The sequence below is a fragment of the Punica granatum genome, unplaced genomic scaffold, assembly GCF_007655135.1.
Source record: "Punica granatum isolate Tunisia-2019 unplaced genomic scaffold, ASM765513v2 Contig00047, whole genome shotgun sequence".
In the NCBI taxonomy this organism is placed as follows: Eukaryota; Viridiplantae; Streptophyta; class Magnoliopsida; order Myrtales; family Lythraceae; genus Punica; species Punica granatum.
In genome coordinates, this window is record NW_022204057.1 from 29,356 (window position 1) to 45,339 (window position 15,984).

The 15,984-nt window shown below is 38.6% G+C and overlaps 1 protein-coding gene across 1 annotated transcript; it reads left to right on the plus strand.

Annotated features, from left to right (window-relative positions):
- The first annotated feature begins 2,952 nt into the window (after positions 1-2,952).
- On the plus strand, positions 2,953-6,800 carry LOC116189883 (receptor-like protein 52). Its single transcript, XM_031519620.1, has 2 exons — positions 2,953-6,429; positions 6,552-6,800. The coding sequence occupies exon 1, from the start codon at positions 3,173-3,175 to the stop codon at positions 6,413-6,415; it is 3,243 nt and encodes a 1,080-aa protein (XP_031375480.1). The 5' UTR covers positions 2,953-3,172; the 3' UTR covers positions 6,416-6,429; positions 6,552-6,800.
- The last annotated feature ends 9,184 nt before the right edge of the window (positions 6,801-15,984 follow it).

Sequence of the window (15,984 nt, forward strand, 5' to 3'; positions counted from 1 at the left end):
GTTCTTTAGAAAGTAAGTTCATTTAACACTAAACGTGAATGTTGTTTGTTTGTTTTATACATTTTCTTTCACTTATGATTCTCGAATGAGTTTTTCTTTTTAACTTTTTGGTATATATTTTCTTTAGGTTAGTGGAACTATCACATGTAATGCATGAGCTCCACGACTAATATATATGAACGTAAGGTATGAGGTGGGATTCCTGTATATATGGGCTCCACATCTATATATATGTTTCTATAGTGGAGCTGCAATGGTCCTAATCAAATGACAAAAGAATCACTCGGCTTCCTAATAGATTTTTTCGGGAATTTTTTATTTTTTGAATTAATTTTTTAATAAAAATGGTTTGTTTTAATCTTTAAAAGATATGGTAGGATAAAATTTGATTTTTTTCTTTTTTTGGGTTTTTAAATTTTTATAATTACTTGTACAAAATCTATTTTTAAAAAAATTGAACGATATTGTTTTGACAAAATCAGAGGAAAATAAGATATTTTTCTAATTTTTACATAAGATATTCATCACTACAAAGCATATCATTTTAAAATACATATTTATTTATTAATTCAAAGATAAAATGAATAGTTTTTAATTAAGCTATCAATATAACAGAATATTTTTGAAAATTTTTAGAAGATTTTATTACCTATATGATAATCTTGAATTTTAGTTTAAGATAAAAATGTAATATCTAATCATGTAAATATAAGTATCAAAATAAGTATACATTAATATAAGGTTATTTATGATAAAAGGGTATATATACATAAATTGCTGCCATATTAATAAGAGAAGGAAACCTACATGCAACATTTCGCTATGGAATGAAGGGCTGACTGTATATATATATATATATATATATATATATGAGAGGATATAATATGAAATTAACTTGAGGTGGTGATGGAGTCAATGAACCCGACCCAGTCTTCTCGAGGAAATGATCTTGAAATTGGCGCTTCTTAGGGACATGGGGGAAACTGTCATCTGATAGATTTGTCTTTTTCTTCGGTAGGCAGATATTAGTCTTCCCCCTTTCGATTTTTTTGGCTATTGATAGGGAAGAGTCCGTTTAATTTGGAGTATAGACTAAGGCAATTTGTTAATAGACTATATTCATTCGTTTCGAGTCCACGGTTACGGAGTCATCGGCTGAGATGCCTTTGCGCGTCAAGTGAGGGCCGACAAATGGTTGCCGTATTGGTGGAGGCTTAAAAGTCTGGTGTATTATTGGTGAAGGTGACACAATATTGTTTGCAAATGAAGTAACAGTTTGTCAAGGAAAATCCGGAAAGGATGAAAAATCAAAATTCCCGATCCTATCTTATGCAGATTGCTTCTTAATTAGTTGGATCATAGAGGAACTGATCAGATTACTCCCATGATCTTTCCAATCTCATGCAGGCTTAAGCAGGTGAATAATAAAAACTTTAGCAACTTGGCTAGCTGATTCTTGAGGTGGTTGACGTCCAGGTTGACTTTGAATAATACCAGTCGTCTCTCCCATTACATCCGGACAGCCATTACTTCATCATCACTTGAGTTGCCTTTATGTCTACCAGTCAGAACCCACCATTTCTTATCTTAAAACGACCTCGCGGAATGATGGGCCACGATGGGTTCGTGTATTATAAATGGAATGTAAAACTTAGTGGTATTTCAGAATACAAGAAATTCAGCTCATAATCAAACAAACCCTGTTCGCATACATACTCGCAGAAGCCCAATTGAGTTTCGTATGTCTACGGTCAGAAGAATAAAAAATTTATATTTGGTTTGGTTTCGCAATTGGATTTTAAGATTTTAACTCTAACTTTAACTCTACTCACTACACAATAAAAATCAACTATTCAAAGTAAAAAGGGTGGGTCTCATATATAAATCCACATACAACTCCATTATACTCAATTCAATTTTTAATATTAAATTATCTCAACTATTCATTACTTTTTCACGCTTTCTCATAATTCAATAACACAATCATTACAATTCAATTAAAATTAAAACTGAACTCTAAAATCAAACACACCAATATATAATTCCGTGATTGAAGGAAGATATGTGAGCACCGTACTGTCTTGGACGAACTTGATCATCGAAGCAGACCCCATAGAACGACAACGGAGGGAAAAGCCTAGGTAGCTATCTTGATTTACAAATTTCTAACCCCTATGGAAAGCTAAATCGAAAGAGAAATAATGTGGAATTTTCTTAAGAGAGGACTTCGGGGTTGACTTGGATTAATTGGTCCTTCGCTCTGATAATGAGTTATAAGTCAATAATATTGTGGAATATCTCAAGCTGTGGCCGAGGTTGCACCCATCCATCAGTTCCCATCATGAGCTGAACAATGTGAAGGGGATGAGAGGAGTAAGTAAATTCTACGTCGATGAAGAGATAACTGTAGCTGGGGAAGGATTACTAAGGTTCAAAAAAGATATTTCTGAAGACGATGAAATGGTTACAGGCAAGATATGTGTTTATAGTGAAAATTTGTTCAAATAAATCCAGACGAAATATTTGTAGGAAAATCAAAGAGTAGATATTTTTTATGAGAAAATCTCTAACGATTCAATGGAGTCTCTCATTTTATATTATACTAGGTGATTCCCTATGTATCGAGCATGAAATTTTTTTTAATTTTTTAACAAAAGTAATATTAAAATTAAATACATTATGAATTTTTATTCAAGGAAAACACATTGTGAATTAAAATTGTTTCACTTTAAAATGAAATCAGTTCAGTAAAAAATTATATTTCATGAAGAGCAGAATTTTAATATCTAACTATATTGTGGAAAAAAGGAACTGATGTGCCGGTTTTTCAAATATAAGAAAACGTAAATCCTAAATAATTGTTCCAGGAAAGCAAGTAATTGGTGCATAACGTAGGTCGGCATATATTTATTTTCGTCTACGCTCTGTTTGGATAAGGGAAATAGAGGGAAAGAAAAGGGAGGAAAAGAGAGTTACTATAAGATTTTACGGATTTTCTATAGAAATTTCCTTTCCCCTTAGTTTCCTGTGTCAAAGGAAACGAGAGACTAGTCTACCGAAAAAAAAAAAAAACTAGAGACTGTTTATATTTCTATTTAAGGGATGAAATAATGGAACTCGTTCCATCCCAACTCAACATTTTATCATCATTCAGCCTTACTCCCGAGACAATATGAGGAGAGATGTTTGGGTCTTCCTCTTCCTCAGCGTCCTATTGTTCTTAATCTCACGCCATTCGATAATAATAGCCGTCGTTGTTGCTGTTCCCACCAGCAATACATCATCCCCTTATTTGTCCCAACGCCCAAGCCCTGCCAGTGAGTGCGATGCCCTGCTCCAATTCAGTCAATCATTTACCATCTCGAGGGATGCCTCTGCAGATTACTGCGATTATCCGACCAACACTTCATATCCGAAGACAGCCTCATGGAAGAACGGCACCAATTGCTGCTCATGGGATGGGGTCACATGCCACATGTCAAAAGATTACGTGATCGGTCTCGATCTCAGTTGCAGTAGGCTTCGGGGAGCCCTCCATTCCAACAGCACTCTCTTCTCGCTCCGGAATCTTCAGCGGCTGAATCTCGCTGGTAACAATTTCATTGGCTCACCAATTTCATCGAGATTTGGTATACTTACAGGATTGGCACATCTCAATCTCTCTGGTTCTTCCTTCTCGGGGATCTTTCCTCTGGAGATGATATCTCATCACCATTCCAACCTGATTTCACTCGATCTCTCTGACAGTCGAGATTTGACAGTAGAAGAGGATCGTAGTTTCAGAAGGTTTATTAGTAATCTCACTCAGCTGAGAGAACTTGCTCTTGATTATGTAGACATGTCTAGAATTTCTCCTACTTCCCTCATGAACCTCTCTTCCACTCTAACATCTTTGAGACTTGATGGGTGCCTTCTGCAAGGGACATTCCCAATTAACATCTTTCATCTCCCAAACCTCCGCATTCTCTCTCTTTCTGATAATTCTAATCTCACGGGTGCTCTCCCCCAAACAAATTGGAGTAGTAGTCCACTCGTCCTCTTGAGTCTATCATTTACAAAGTTCCACGGACCAATTCCTGATTCAGTGGGGAATCTCACATCCTTGGAATATTTGCACCTCAAAGGGAGCGAATTTACTGGATCGGTACCACCAACACTTGGAAACCTTGACCGCCTCTCTTCCTTGGCCCTCGGTGGTATCAACCTCAGTGGTACCATTGACTTTGACATGTTTGCAAGGCTAAAGAATCTTGAGGACCTTTATCTTTCGGGGAACCTTAACGTAATGCTTCCAAACAATGGGAACTGTTCCTTCCCGAGGCTCAAAGAGTTGATACTGTTTGGCGTCAACTTGACCGAGTTCCCATATTTTTTGAGTTCTTCAGAAGAGCTGGAATGGCTGGACCTTAATGGAAACAAGATCAGTGGTCCAATTCCTGAATGGTTTGGGAGAGTGTGGAGCAACACGTTGACAGCCTTGTCTCTCTCTTCTAATAATTTCACCGGAGAGATCCCGTCCTCAATTTGCCAACTGAGTTCACTAAGAGATCTAGACCTCTCAGATAATCGATTGGGCACCATCCCGAGATGCTTTGGAAAATTAAGCAATCTCTCTTATTTGGATCTCTTTTCTAATAATTTCACCGGAGAGATCCCGTCCTCAATTTGCCAACTGAGTTCACTAAGAGATCTAGACCTCTCATATAATCGACTGGTGGGCACCATCCCGAGATGCTTTGGAAAATTAAGCAATCTCTCTGATTTGTTTATCTCTTCTAATAATTTCACCGGAGAGATCCCATCCTCAATTTGCCAACTGAGTTCACTAAGAGATCTAGACCTCTCAGATAATCGACTGAACGGCACCATCCCGAGATGCTTGGGAAATTTAAGCAATCTCTCCTCTTTGTCTCTCTTTTCTAATAATTTCATCGGAGAGATCCCATCCTCAATCTGCCAACTGAGTTCACTAAGTGATCTAACCCTCACATATAACCGACTCAACGGCACCATCCCGAGATACTTGGGAAATTTTAGCTATCTCTCCTATTTGGATTTGAGCCACAATCAATTACAAGGTCCACTGCCGCGAACTTTAGCAAACTGTACAAGCTTACAGAATCTAGATTTAGCCAATAACAATTTAGACGGCCCACTTCCAATTCCACCGCCCACTGTTTTGTTCTATTCCGTTGCAAACAATAAGTTTAGTGGAGACATTCCTCATCAGCTCTGCAACGCCACTCAGCTAGACATGGTCAATCTCTCCAATAATAGCTTAACCGGTTCCATTCCTCACTGTTTCATAAATTTGAGAGCATCAGTGTTGGACCTTGGAGCAAATGAGCTTGTTGGTCATATACCAGATATATTTTTCTCGGGGCATGACTTGAGGACAATTCAATTGAGTCAAAATCGACTTGAAGGTGCTCTGCCGCGATCTTTGGCGAATTGCAAGAATTTGGAAGTTTTGGATCTCAGTGAAAATAAATTGGAGGATCGCTTCCCTTATTGGTTGGACACTCTTCCGAATTTGCAAGTGCTTGACCTAAGATCCAACAAGCTCCGTGGTCTGATTACTGGGAAGAATAATCATCCCTTCCCGAAGTTGCATATTTTTGACCTCTCTGACAACAAATTTTATGGTCATCTTCCGGCTAAGTACATTGCCAACTTCATAGCCATGAAGGATAAAGCAAGAAGTGCTTCACAATACATGTGGGTAAATAATACTTCGGCAACTTATCAAGATTCCATTACAGTGGTCATGAAAGGATTTACCATTGAGTTGGTGAGAATTTTGTCAGTGTTTACGACCATCGACTTGTCAAGGAACTTCTTCGGAGGAGATATCCCAGAGTTAATAGGAGATTTGAAGCTACTCAAGGGACTCAACCTTTCTCACAACAATTTGACCGGCAAAATCCCTTCTTCTGTGGGGAACCTGACGAATCTTGAGTGGCTGGACCTCTCCTCGAACAAGCTCAACGGGGAGATCCCTAGAGGATTGGCGGATCTTACAATGCTCTCCTGGTTGAATCTCTCAAATAATCACCTCGAGGGACTGATTCCTCAAGGCAGGCAATTCGACACATTCAACCACCCCTTTGACGGGAATCCTAGATTGTGTGGGTATCCCTTGCCAAAAGCTTGTGGGGCCGATGAGCAGCAGTTACCGCCTTCGACTTCCTCGGGAGATGGAGAAGAAAAGGCGCAATTTGGGCACTGGATTGAATGGTGGGTAGTGGCAATGGGCTATGGATGCGGAATTTCATTCGAGATATCAACGGGGTATATTATTTTGGAAACCAAGAGGCCGAAATGGCTGGTGAGAAAGGTTGAGCGATGGCTAATGAGAATGGTCGAGAGGACGAGACGAAAAAAGACAGCTAGGTCGAAGAAAAACGCGGCTTAGAGAAATCATGCGAGGTACTTGTTCATGACTGATTTTGCACATTAACATGTGATTTTATAAGAATGAAAAAAGTGCGTTTAGTATTTACTCTAAACACTTTTTTTCTCCTTTCCATAAACAAACACAAATTAATCAGGAGGAGCACCGGAGGCTAGTAAGATGAAGAGCAGCAAAAAACAATGCATGTGGAGGCTTCTATCAACCGAGGGTTATGGCAATTTATCAATGATCAAGAAGAAAGCTCACCTTCTTCAATCCATAAGCATCTTCATTTTTTCTTTTTTCGGTTTCAATTGGAATGACCGTAATCGTGTATTTTATTTCTCCATAATAAAATGAAGCATCTAAATAAGATCAATACAACTTGAAGCGTTTGTTTGGAGTAGAGTGATACTTATCGAAAATTGAGGAACCAAATCTACAAGAATGAAGATTCTTATGTATCAACACGACAAAGACTATTGACATGTCTAATGTTCGTTACTTATATCCAAACTGTGCTCTCTCACCACTATAAAAGAATTGAGACTAGAGATTGTAGCACTAACAAATCGAATAGCTCATCAAATGGAAACCAAAGATTACAAGTTTGGTGTACCAGTCAGACTCTCATTATGCACTCTTCATATCCCAAAATTTTGAGCTGAGAATCTCTCTCTTGAAATTAAATGGAACCTCTTACTGATCCATTTTTTTTTCCCTTCATTGAACAAGGATGGAGCCACATTGTCCTACGGAATCCTACAACAGTCATGAGCTATGGATTCCTTCAACGCCACCACAAACTCCTGCCATGCCTCTGTTCTTGCATTCACCTACACCACCATTTAACTCGAGAGGTTGCCAAATGTAGATGTTCTTACATTTCGAAGAGATAAACAGACTATGATTTTTTTGCTACTTGGAAATAAAAGATGAGGGAGAAAACGTTACGAGACTAGCTCTACTGCCACAATCAGTTTTTTTGGAAAACAATAAATCTCTCGTAAAGCTATCCAATTTCTCATTTTGCTTCAAGAAATACTAAAGAGAAAGTGGAAATACCAGAAAACTCATCTTCATGGCAAGCATGAAAGGGAACCCCTAATATTTTTCATATCAAAATGATTACCATTCAGTCTAACGTCTACAATAAGTAGAATGAAGAAAATCTCTTTATCTCAGTTTTAGAAAGAACATGAGGTGGACACACAACGATATCCACCTCATGACTGATAAAGGAAAATCCAGGTTAAGTCACATGAGATGGTACACAGGCTTCCCAAACAGTTTCTTTTATATTCCGGTGAAAAGCCGCAGTACATACCATTCTTAAGGCACAAGCTTGATTCATAGTGCATTTTGTCCCTTAATCGAAATATCATCTTTCTTTTTATAAGCAGCTCAACCGATATACCAGCAACAAATAAGCAAAAAGTTTAGAGAAATACACAATGGAACAAATTTAGGAGTGAACTAAAGATGGATGATAATTTTAGAACAAAGTGAATATGCAGGCATCTGAAATGACTACGAACTAGATCATGACCTGCGGCAGTGTTGCTGACAGATTTTCAAAAAGCCTTTGTTTTGTCATCTTTTTCATCCACCGAATATTCTGCGATAAGGAGCAAATAAACAATTAGTAAGAACTTCATACCCTAATCTACTCATTGACAGGTGATTAAGGAGCTACAAGGCGCTACATTTACTCCTTAATTATCGACATTTACAGTGTACCAGCTAGTCAACTAACATTGGTCGTATTCTTAAGATCATTTCAGTGCAATAACCTGAAAATTGTTTCATAGGGTTTCTTAGGTGCCGCTATTCGAACACTCTTTTATAACATCCAGAAATTTTCACAAAATTATACCCGTATATTTTTCCATAATTATTACATTTCAATAGAATTTAATAAATGATTACCGGTGAATTAAAAATAGTATACAATTTTAGATAAGTTTCATGATGGGCTTTCCATGTGTCAACTTTTTATTAAGCTTAGTCATTTTTTGCCTTGACCCTAAATTCTGACGAAGTTTCCCCTAAAATTTCTAGTATTCCATACCAATCAATAACCTGCTATGCATCTCCAAAAAAAAAAAACCATCTCAAAAGATCAATTGGCATGATCATCATGTATCACCCATAGGATAACTAAACAAAATTTTCGGGTCATAACATAGTAACATCATTCTACATATGCTTACTTCCAAAACTAGAAGTAGATCTAGCTATCAAAAATCTTCCCGTTAATCCTTGATGTCCAAAAGTTTCTCCTCCACTGATCTAGCCTCTAAGTCATCTGAAAATATATATATATATATATATATATATATATATATATATCGAAAAAAGAGGCTGCGGCCTCAAAAGAGCTGGCTCCCAGCCAGTCGATAAAAAATGAGGAGCAATCCTCACACCATAAGGCCTCTGGCCAACCCTCCATTGGACAGATCACTGTTGATAGCAAAATAAAAACCTATCGGCAGACCCTCCAACAGGAGATCGATAAGCAGAGCTACATGCAAACTCTGCCAGGTAAAATTACTAAACCCAAAAAGGAGAAACAAACTCTTGCAAAACAGAGTTCATCTCCTCATAATCTCGATAATGATACCGTAGTCCAACAGTGGATTACAGTGTTAAAAGATAAACCAGAACTAGCACAAGTGCTTTCTGGAATATCTCATCCCCTGCTGGAGACTAGCAAAGGAGAGAGCTCTAGGCAAGTTGCCAAAAGAGCAGAAAAAAGTCTCACAATATTTTCCGATAAGGAAACCAGCTCTTCAAAAACAGCACCATGGTTTCCAAAATCATTATTCCAAACTGTTTTCATTATGGAAGAAGGTTTTTACCATGAAAACCCCTTCTTCGCTGCATCAAAATTGTTTCCCGAAAATTGGTATTTCCGGCCATTGACATTTTATATATATATATATATATATATATACGGGGGTGAGCTGCATTTCAGTGAATACTATATTACAAAGCAAAATGAACTAATATACTATAATAAATTCACATACAATCAATCGTATACATATATAATCACATATATTCATATTCAACAATAATTCAAGTCCAATACCAGCATATTCTCTCAAACAATTAACTCACCAGTCAATCTCAAGCAACAATAATATAGCCACAAGATCCTAATCCTCACAACATAATTGTAACGGTACCTTGACCCCACATAGTTCAAGTAAATCATCCACTTCTTCCCGCTTCCTCTCATAACCCATATCTCACAAGCGGGGGTCGCCTATTAACCTCTAACAGCAAGAGTTTACCATCATTTATATTCTGCCGAGTTTAGCAGCCGATTATACCCCTATTTATATTTCGTTGGGTCTAGCGGCTTGGCTTTCGATCATTAATAGGAGTAGGAGGTTCAGGCAAGCAAGCAACAACTGGAGGAAGAGCAGAAGTTGGAACTGCTGGTACTCAAACTCGAATGATATGCCCAATTGATGTCTAGAAAGGTATATTTCTTTGTCTTTGATAGGCTAAGCTTCAAGTGGCTTTCCCCGCTACAGATAGATGGGGGAATCACCATTCCACACCAATAGCATTGATGAAGATGGGATAGAAAGAGGTAGTCTAGCTATTTTACTTACTTATTACTTAATAGTATAGGAATGCAGCCATTATATTTCACCAGGTCCAGCCGCCGATCAATTCCCCATTTATATTCCACCAAGTCTAGCTTCCTATCAGGCCCCTATTTATATTCCGCCTAGTCCAGCTATCAATCAAGCCCAATTCATAATCTACTAGGTCAGTGGTTTCATGACTATAATCAAACAATAATGCCAGTACTCTCACATATATCACACCATCCTTTTAAATTTGTCACACTAGTCTTCCTAATTTATTATATATTATAGTGATATATATATATATATGTATATATATATATCATTTTATAATGGAATAGAGTACTTACAAAGATCCCCAAGAGATAACTCAACGAGTTGAGTCTTCCGGATGCATGGGTTCATCGTTGAGTCTTCCGGATGCAAGGATTCAGTCTCTTCGGTCCCTATAAACCATAAACATGACAAATCACTAAGTTATATCAAGCTATTACTATCCAAATATATGTATATATAATATGACAAATAGTGCCACATCATCCTTAAAGAAAATTCCTTCAAAACCCGTGGGCTCCTAATTATAGATAAGTAGTTAAAGCCACTAATCATTTCGAAGGAAGCAGCCAATTTGAAAGAGTTGCTTAATAATTAAAGGCAAAAGAAAATCCCCTACTGCCATTGCCATCGCAACCAATTCTACCACCTAAGCATTAGCTCACTATATATCAAGAGCTCTAATCCCTTTGATTCTTCAATTACAATGCTCTAAATATTTCATTCTAACGAGTTCTTAAGAAATACTAACACGCACATAGAGTTCAAGAATCAGATACAAACGTATAGCTGAGCTTACTGAACCTAACTCCTTTGATTGTTTAGCGAAAATCAGCATAAAACAACTCTACATCAACCACATGCAAGAAGCCCAAATAACAAGTAAAAAGAAAAACCAACATGCCAATCACCCACATGCAAGATAAACCAAATAACAAATAGAGAGAAGATCAACAAACACAACAAAGACAACAATTTCAGCTCAAACGTACCAAACCGTGTTGATTATCTAAGCAAATGCAAGCCTCAGCTTCAATTCCAAGGTGTCCTACCTATATCCCGACTTTCCCTACTTCATTTCCCTCGATTTTGCTCTGTATGATTCCTCTAGCTTAGCACCTTAGACTACTTCTAGCGGCAGTCTTTGCCACGTCTCTCATGCCCACGTGGCATGAGAGAGAGACACGCGACAGCATCTCTGTCATTGGAGTGTGTCTCTCATTTGAGCATGAGATACCAATGGGCGGCTGCCGCGTGGCAACCCATGGGCCCACACAGTAACTTTTTCCCTTTTTTCTCTCTTTTTTTAAATTCAAATTGTAGAACCCACTTTAGAGATTCAACATAGAGACTCATGGGAATGGTAAATCTCCATTTTTGTTGAGTGTCTTTGAAAATTAATACATTAAAAATTATTTACTTTATGGAGAAAGATAATTTTGCTTTTAAAATAAACAAGCTTTGGAGAAAACTATCAATTTAATACTCCAAAGACCGTTCTGTCTAACAAAGTACAGACCGTTTTGTCTAACAAACTAGTCTCGACATCAACTCTCTTATAAATCCCTTCTAAATTCCGAATATATATTTCTCCTTTCAAAAGTTCCATGTAACTCTATCAACATGAGAAACATAATCTACTTATTTTACTTCACAAGTTATTATAATTTTATACAAGCATAATTAAAAATTAATTCGGAAGCTCTATATTTCCATTTTTATCATAATATAGTTCATGCATTTGGTAATTGAGTAAATTAATGATGTGATTCTTTCTGGCATAAAAAAATTATTGCCTATAATTCCCTGATTGCCCGCTCCTTCTTCGACCAGTGGCAGCTCATCCTCTCCAAGCTCACCTCCCTCCTTTTCTCCCTCTCCTCCTGCCCTCATTGGTCCCATCACCCCCTTCTCCTCTCCACCTTCCTTTCCTCCTTCCTTTCCACCGTCTCCTTCCTCCACTTCCTCTCCCTCCAATGCTCCCTCTCCTTCCGACGCTTCCCTAACAAACTCCTGATATTTCTCGCCCAGCGTATTCAAACAAGATCTGTACAGTTTACTCGGAGACGCTACTTCATGGCGAAGCAATCGGCAGGCCGAATTCGAGTGGGGCTCCAATCAAAATTCAGAGGAGAGGGGGAAGGGGGACAGGTTCTCCCGACAAGGGGACAACAATGGTGATTCGTCGATGAGCTGATGAGCTACGAGTGAGAGTGAGAGAGAGAGAGAGAGAGAGAGAGAGTCGTGCTACAAAGAGGGACGCCGAGCTCGAGGAGCAGGGGTGCGGCACTGGAAGTCGAAGAGAGGAGATAGGGATTTGGAGAAGCAGAGAAGAAATGGGGGTGAGACTGAGAGAAGAGGGCGGAGAGGACCTTGAGGTTGTGGTTGTGGGTGGCAAAGGCGGTTCGAGTCTCGTCGAGGATCTTCTCAATTTTCTTGGCCAATTGGTTATGTTTCCGAGCCTCTCTATCGTCCATGCTTCTTCTTCCTACCCTACTTCAGAATGAATGGATGGACGGACGCCGAAGTTGATTTTGGTGGGCGGCCAACCGAGGAAGGGAAGGGAATAGCAAGCAGCAGCCACGGGCAAGGCCAATGGAGCAGAGGTTATATCAGCTCTGCCTCCACCGTTTCCTCCGATCCACCCTCCCCCTCGTCCACCACTTGGTCCCCTCCCCCCCTCCTCGTCCTCCACCGCGGCTTCACTTCCTTTAAGCCCACTCAACCCATCCCTCTTCTCTATGTCCTCATTTGCCAAAATTTTTTTTTCCATATTTGTTTTTAAATTTATTTGATTATATTAAATCGTATAATACTTCATTAAAGAATTAAAAAATAAAATGATTTTTTTAATGTTTTCGTCCAATTTTTAACGGAAAATTGACGAAAGGATCGATTTGATGTACATTTGGTCGGTCAAGGTCAAAATTGATGTCAAAAATTTATTGAGGTCATATTTGATGTAACTTAATCTCTCGAGGACCAAATCATTAATTTACTCTTGATAATTTAAATTGTGGAGGAATATTTGCGGAGACCTTATTAATTAGAAATAGCCAAATATAACATATTTATGAAAGTAAAAATACCTTCTAATTTTAATATAATTTGAATAAGTTTGAGATATAAGTTTTCATGAAATGTAATCCGCATCAACGTGTGGCATTAGATGCAACCCCTCGTATTATGCAAATTACATACATACCATAATAAAAAATATATATATCGTCTAATTTATTGAGAAAACTTTTGTTTTCTGAAATTTTTTTAATATCTATTCATTATGAATGTGGCTTTTATTTTCAACAGACCTTTTAATCTTTACCTTCGATTTTTCATGAACAATCAGACTCTCCGAGTAATAGAAAAGACAATTAATCATGAGATGTGGGTTCAAAATAATGAAACATGGCAAGTTCTCATATGCTCTCCAACTTTTATGTACTACAAAGAGAAGAAGGAGTTCATTCGTCTTTCTATTTTCTATTTTACCCCTGTTTTTTATGTTATATTATTTAAGGGTCATTAGATTAAGGAGATAATTGTACACTTATATAAAAAAGGGAAAAGTACAAAAAAACTCCTATTGTGATTTGAACTTGGGATAAGTTAAATCCTGTGGTTTTGTGAAGGATAACTAATGCCTTGTGGTTTTCTTAATGAGATATAAGGGACTTGACCGTTAGTTTCTTTTGTCACTTTTAGTCCTCATACTTTAATTTGCCATTATCACCCTCAAACTATCAACCTTTTTCAATTTTGTGCTAAAATTCCAAAAAAGAAGGGAAGGGGTTGGGGCTGCCAGTCGGTGGCCTCAAACCCACCACCGAAGTTGTCTGCACCCACAAAGGATGCTAGCGACCATGGAGGTGGGGTCGAGGTCGTCGATTGGTGGTTCGGGGGCTAGGACCACCAATTGGTGATCTCGACCCCACCCTCGAGGTTTCCAACATCCCTTGTGGGTGTCGGCGACCTCGGTGGTAGGGTTGGGGTCCTCGGCCGGTGGACCTAGCCCCTTTTTTTTTCGAATTTTAAGACCAAATTTAAAAAATTAAAAGTTTGAAGGTAATAATGGCAATAAGAAAAATATGAGAACCAAAAGTGACGAAAAACTAACGGTAAGATCCCTTATGTCTTATGAAGTAAACCACATGGTATTAGTTATCCTTAAAAAAATTACAGGATCCAATTTGTCCCAAACTCAGACTGTGATGGGAGCTTTTGTACTTTTCCCTAAATAAAAACTGACCCACTCTTTCACTCTCTTTCCCTCCCTCTTCTCTCTCCCCACTAACTCATCAAATGTGGTTGTGGCCATTTTTTTTTCCTTAATCACATGAGATAATTGAGATTAAAAAGGTAGAAAAGTCAACAGGATCATAATGATGAAATTAATACCGAAAGTTAGGGGCTTAAACGAGTCGAGACATTCGCGTACTGTTCGGGCTTGGCTCGATGAAAACTCGGATTCGGCTCACTCTTATAAAACTCGAGCTCTTCCTGGCTTGAGCTCGCCAGTTAAAAAAGCTAGGCCAAGCCTAAACGAGTTTAAACGAGCCCAGCCTGAGCCCTTGCTTGTGCCAACGAGCCGAGCTCAAGCCCGACCGCTTAGGCTCGCAAGAGCTTGGGCCCAAGCTCAAGCTTGCTATATTCGGGCTCGGCTTGGCTCATTTACACCCCTACCGAAAGTGAACAAACGAATGGATTTATTATGAATTTATTTTCATATTAAACGCGCGGTATGTGCAGGCACCATCTAGTAATACTAAGTTGCAGCCTACGCAATACTCGTGTTTGTAAAAGAATCAATAAAATTTAATTGACTCAAGTTCTATTAAGAATGTTTTAGTTTATCTGAAGATTATTTTTCCAAATCCATTTTAATATTTATATTTGCGGTATGAGAAAATTCAAAGGAATTCATTCACATTAGCTCCTATGAATTTACCGGTTTCTTTTTTGGCAATACTTAGGTTTAGTACCAAGAACCTCTTCTGACAAAGGATTCTAGATTGCATATATCCTCAGTCGAGTCTCTAAGGACAAAATCACATCAAACTTGCAAAGTATATAACTAAACAAAGCGGCAACTAAAAAAAAGAACGATAGAGGTTGACTTGCCCCTTCGTCTCATGAGTCCAAAAATAATATGGCCTACATTAATCATCCAAGATTTCCAATCTCAACCCTAGATTGTGGTTGCAACCAGATTCGACATCTATTCGACCACTTGGGAAACTTATTTAAACTCTCCAGCAGATTCTCCTCGTCCACATAGTCCTCGGGAAATCGGATAACCATTTCTCTCACAGCCACAGCCTTTTCAAGGAAAACCCCAACCATGTAAAGCTCTTCCTGACCATCTATCCTGTCAGCACCTAATTTCGGTCCATCGGCTCCGAGGGGGGCAAAATTGTCATTTCCTAATCTATCACATTTTCTTTAAAAATATATATATATTTTTAATTAAATTAAATTATGTATGTATAAATTTTAAAAAAAGGGAAGAAAAGAAAAGAAAAAATCTCGGGCAGGGCCGGGCAAGGCCGGGGTAGCGTTGACCGGCTGCTCGGGACCCGCCCGGCCCTATTTTAAAAAAAAAAAAAGGAGATTCGGGTAGGCCGGGCAGGAGCCGGGCAGCGCTCGCCGGCTGCCCGCGATCCCCGTCGGCCCGAAACTGCCCCCAAATCGCTGTTTTTCGCGATTTTCTCCAAATCAGCTGAAATCTCAAACGGGGAAGAAATTGGAATTAAATAAACAGTAATGGAATTTGGATAGGGGAGGACAAGACCCAGTGAGCGAAATCAAACAATCAGCTCTCGTTTCGGAGAATTGGGAGATCGGAGATTTCGGGAACCGTCGCCGGAAAACCGCGATAACCCCCCGATTCCGACTGATTTAGCGCCGGTGAGGTCCCGATCGACCACGGCG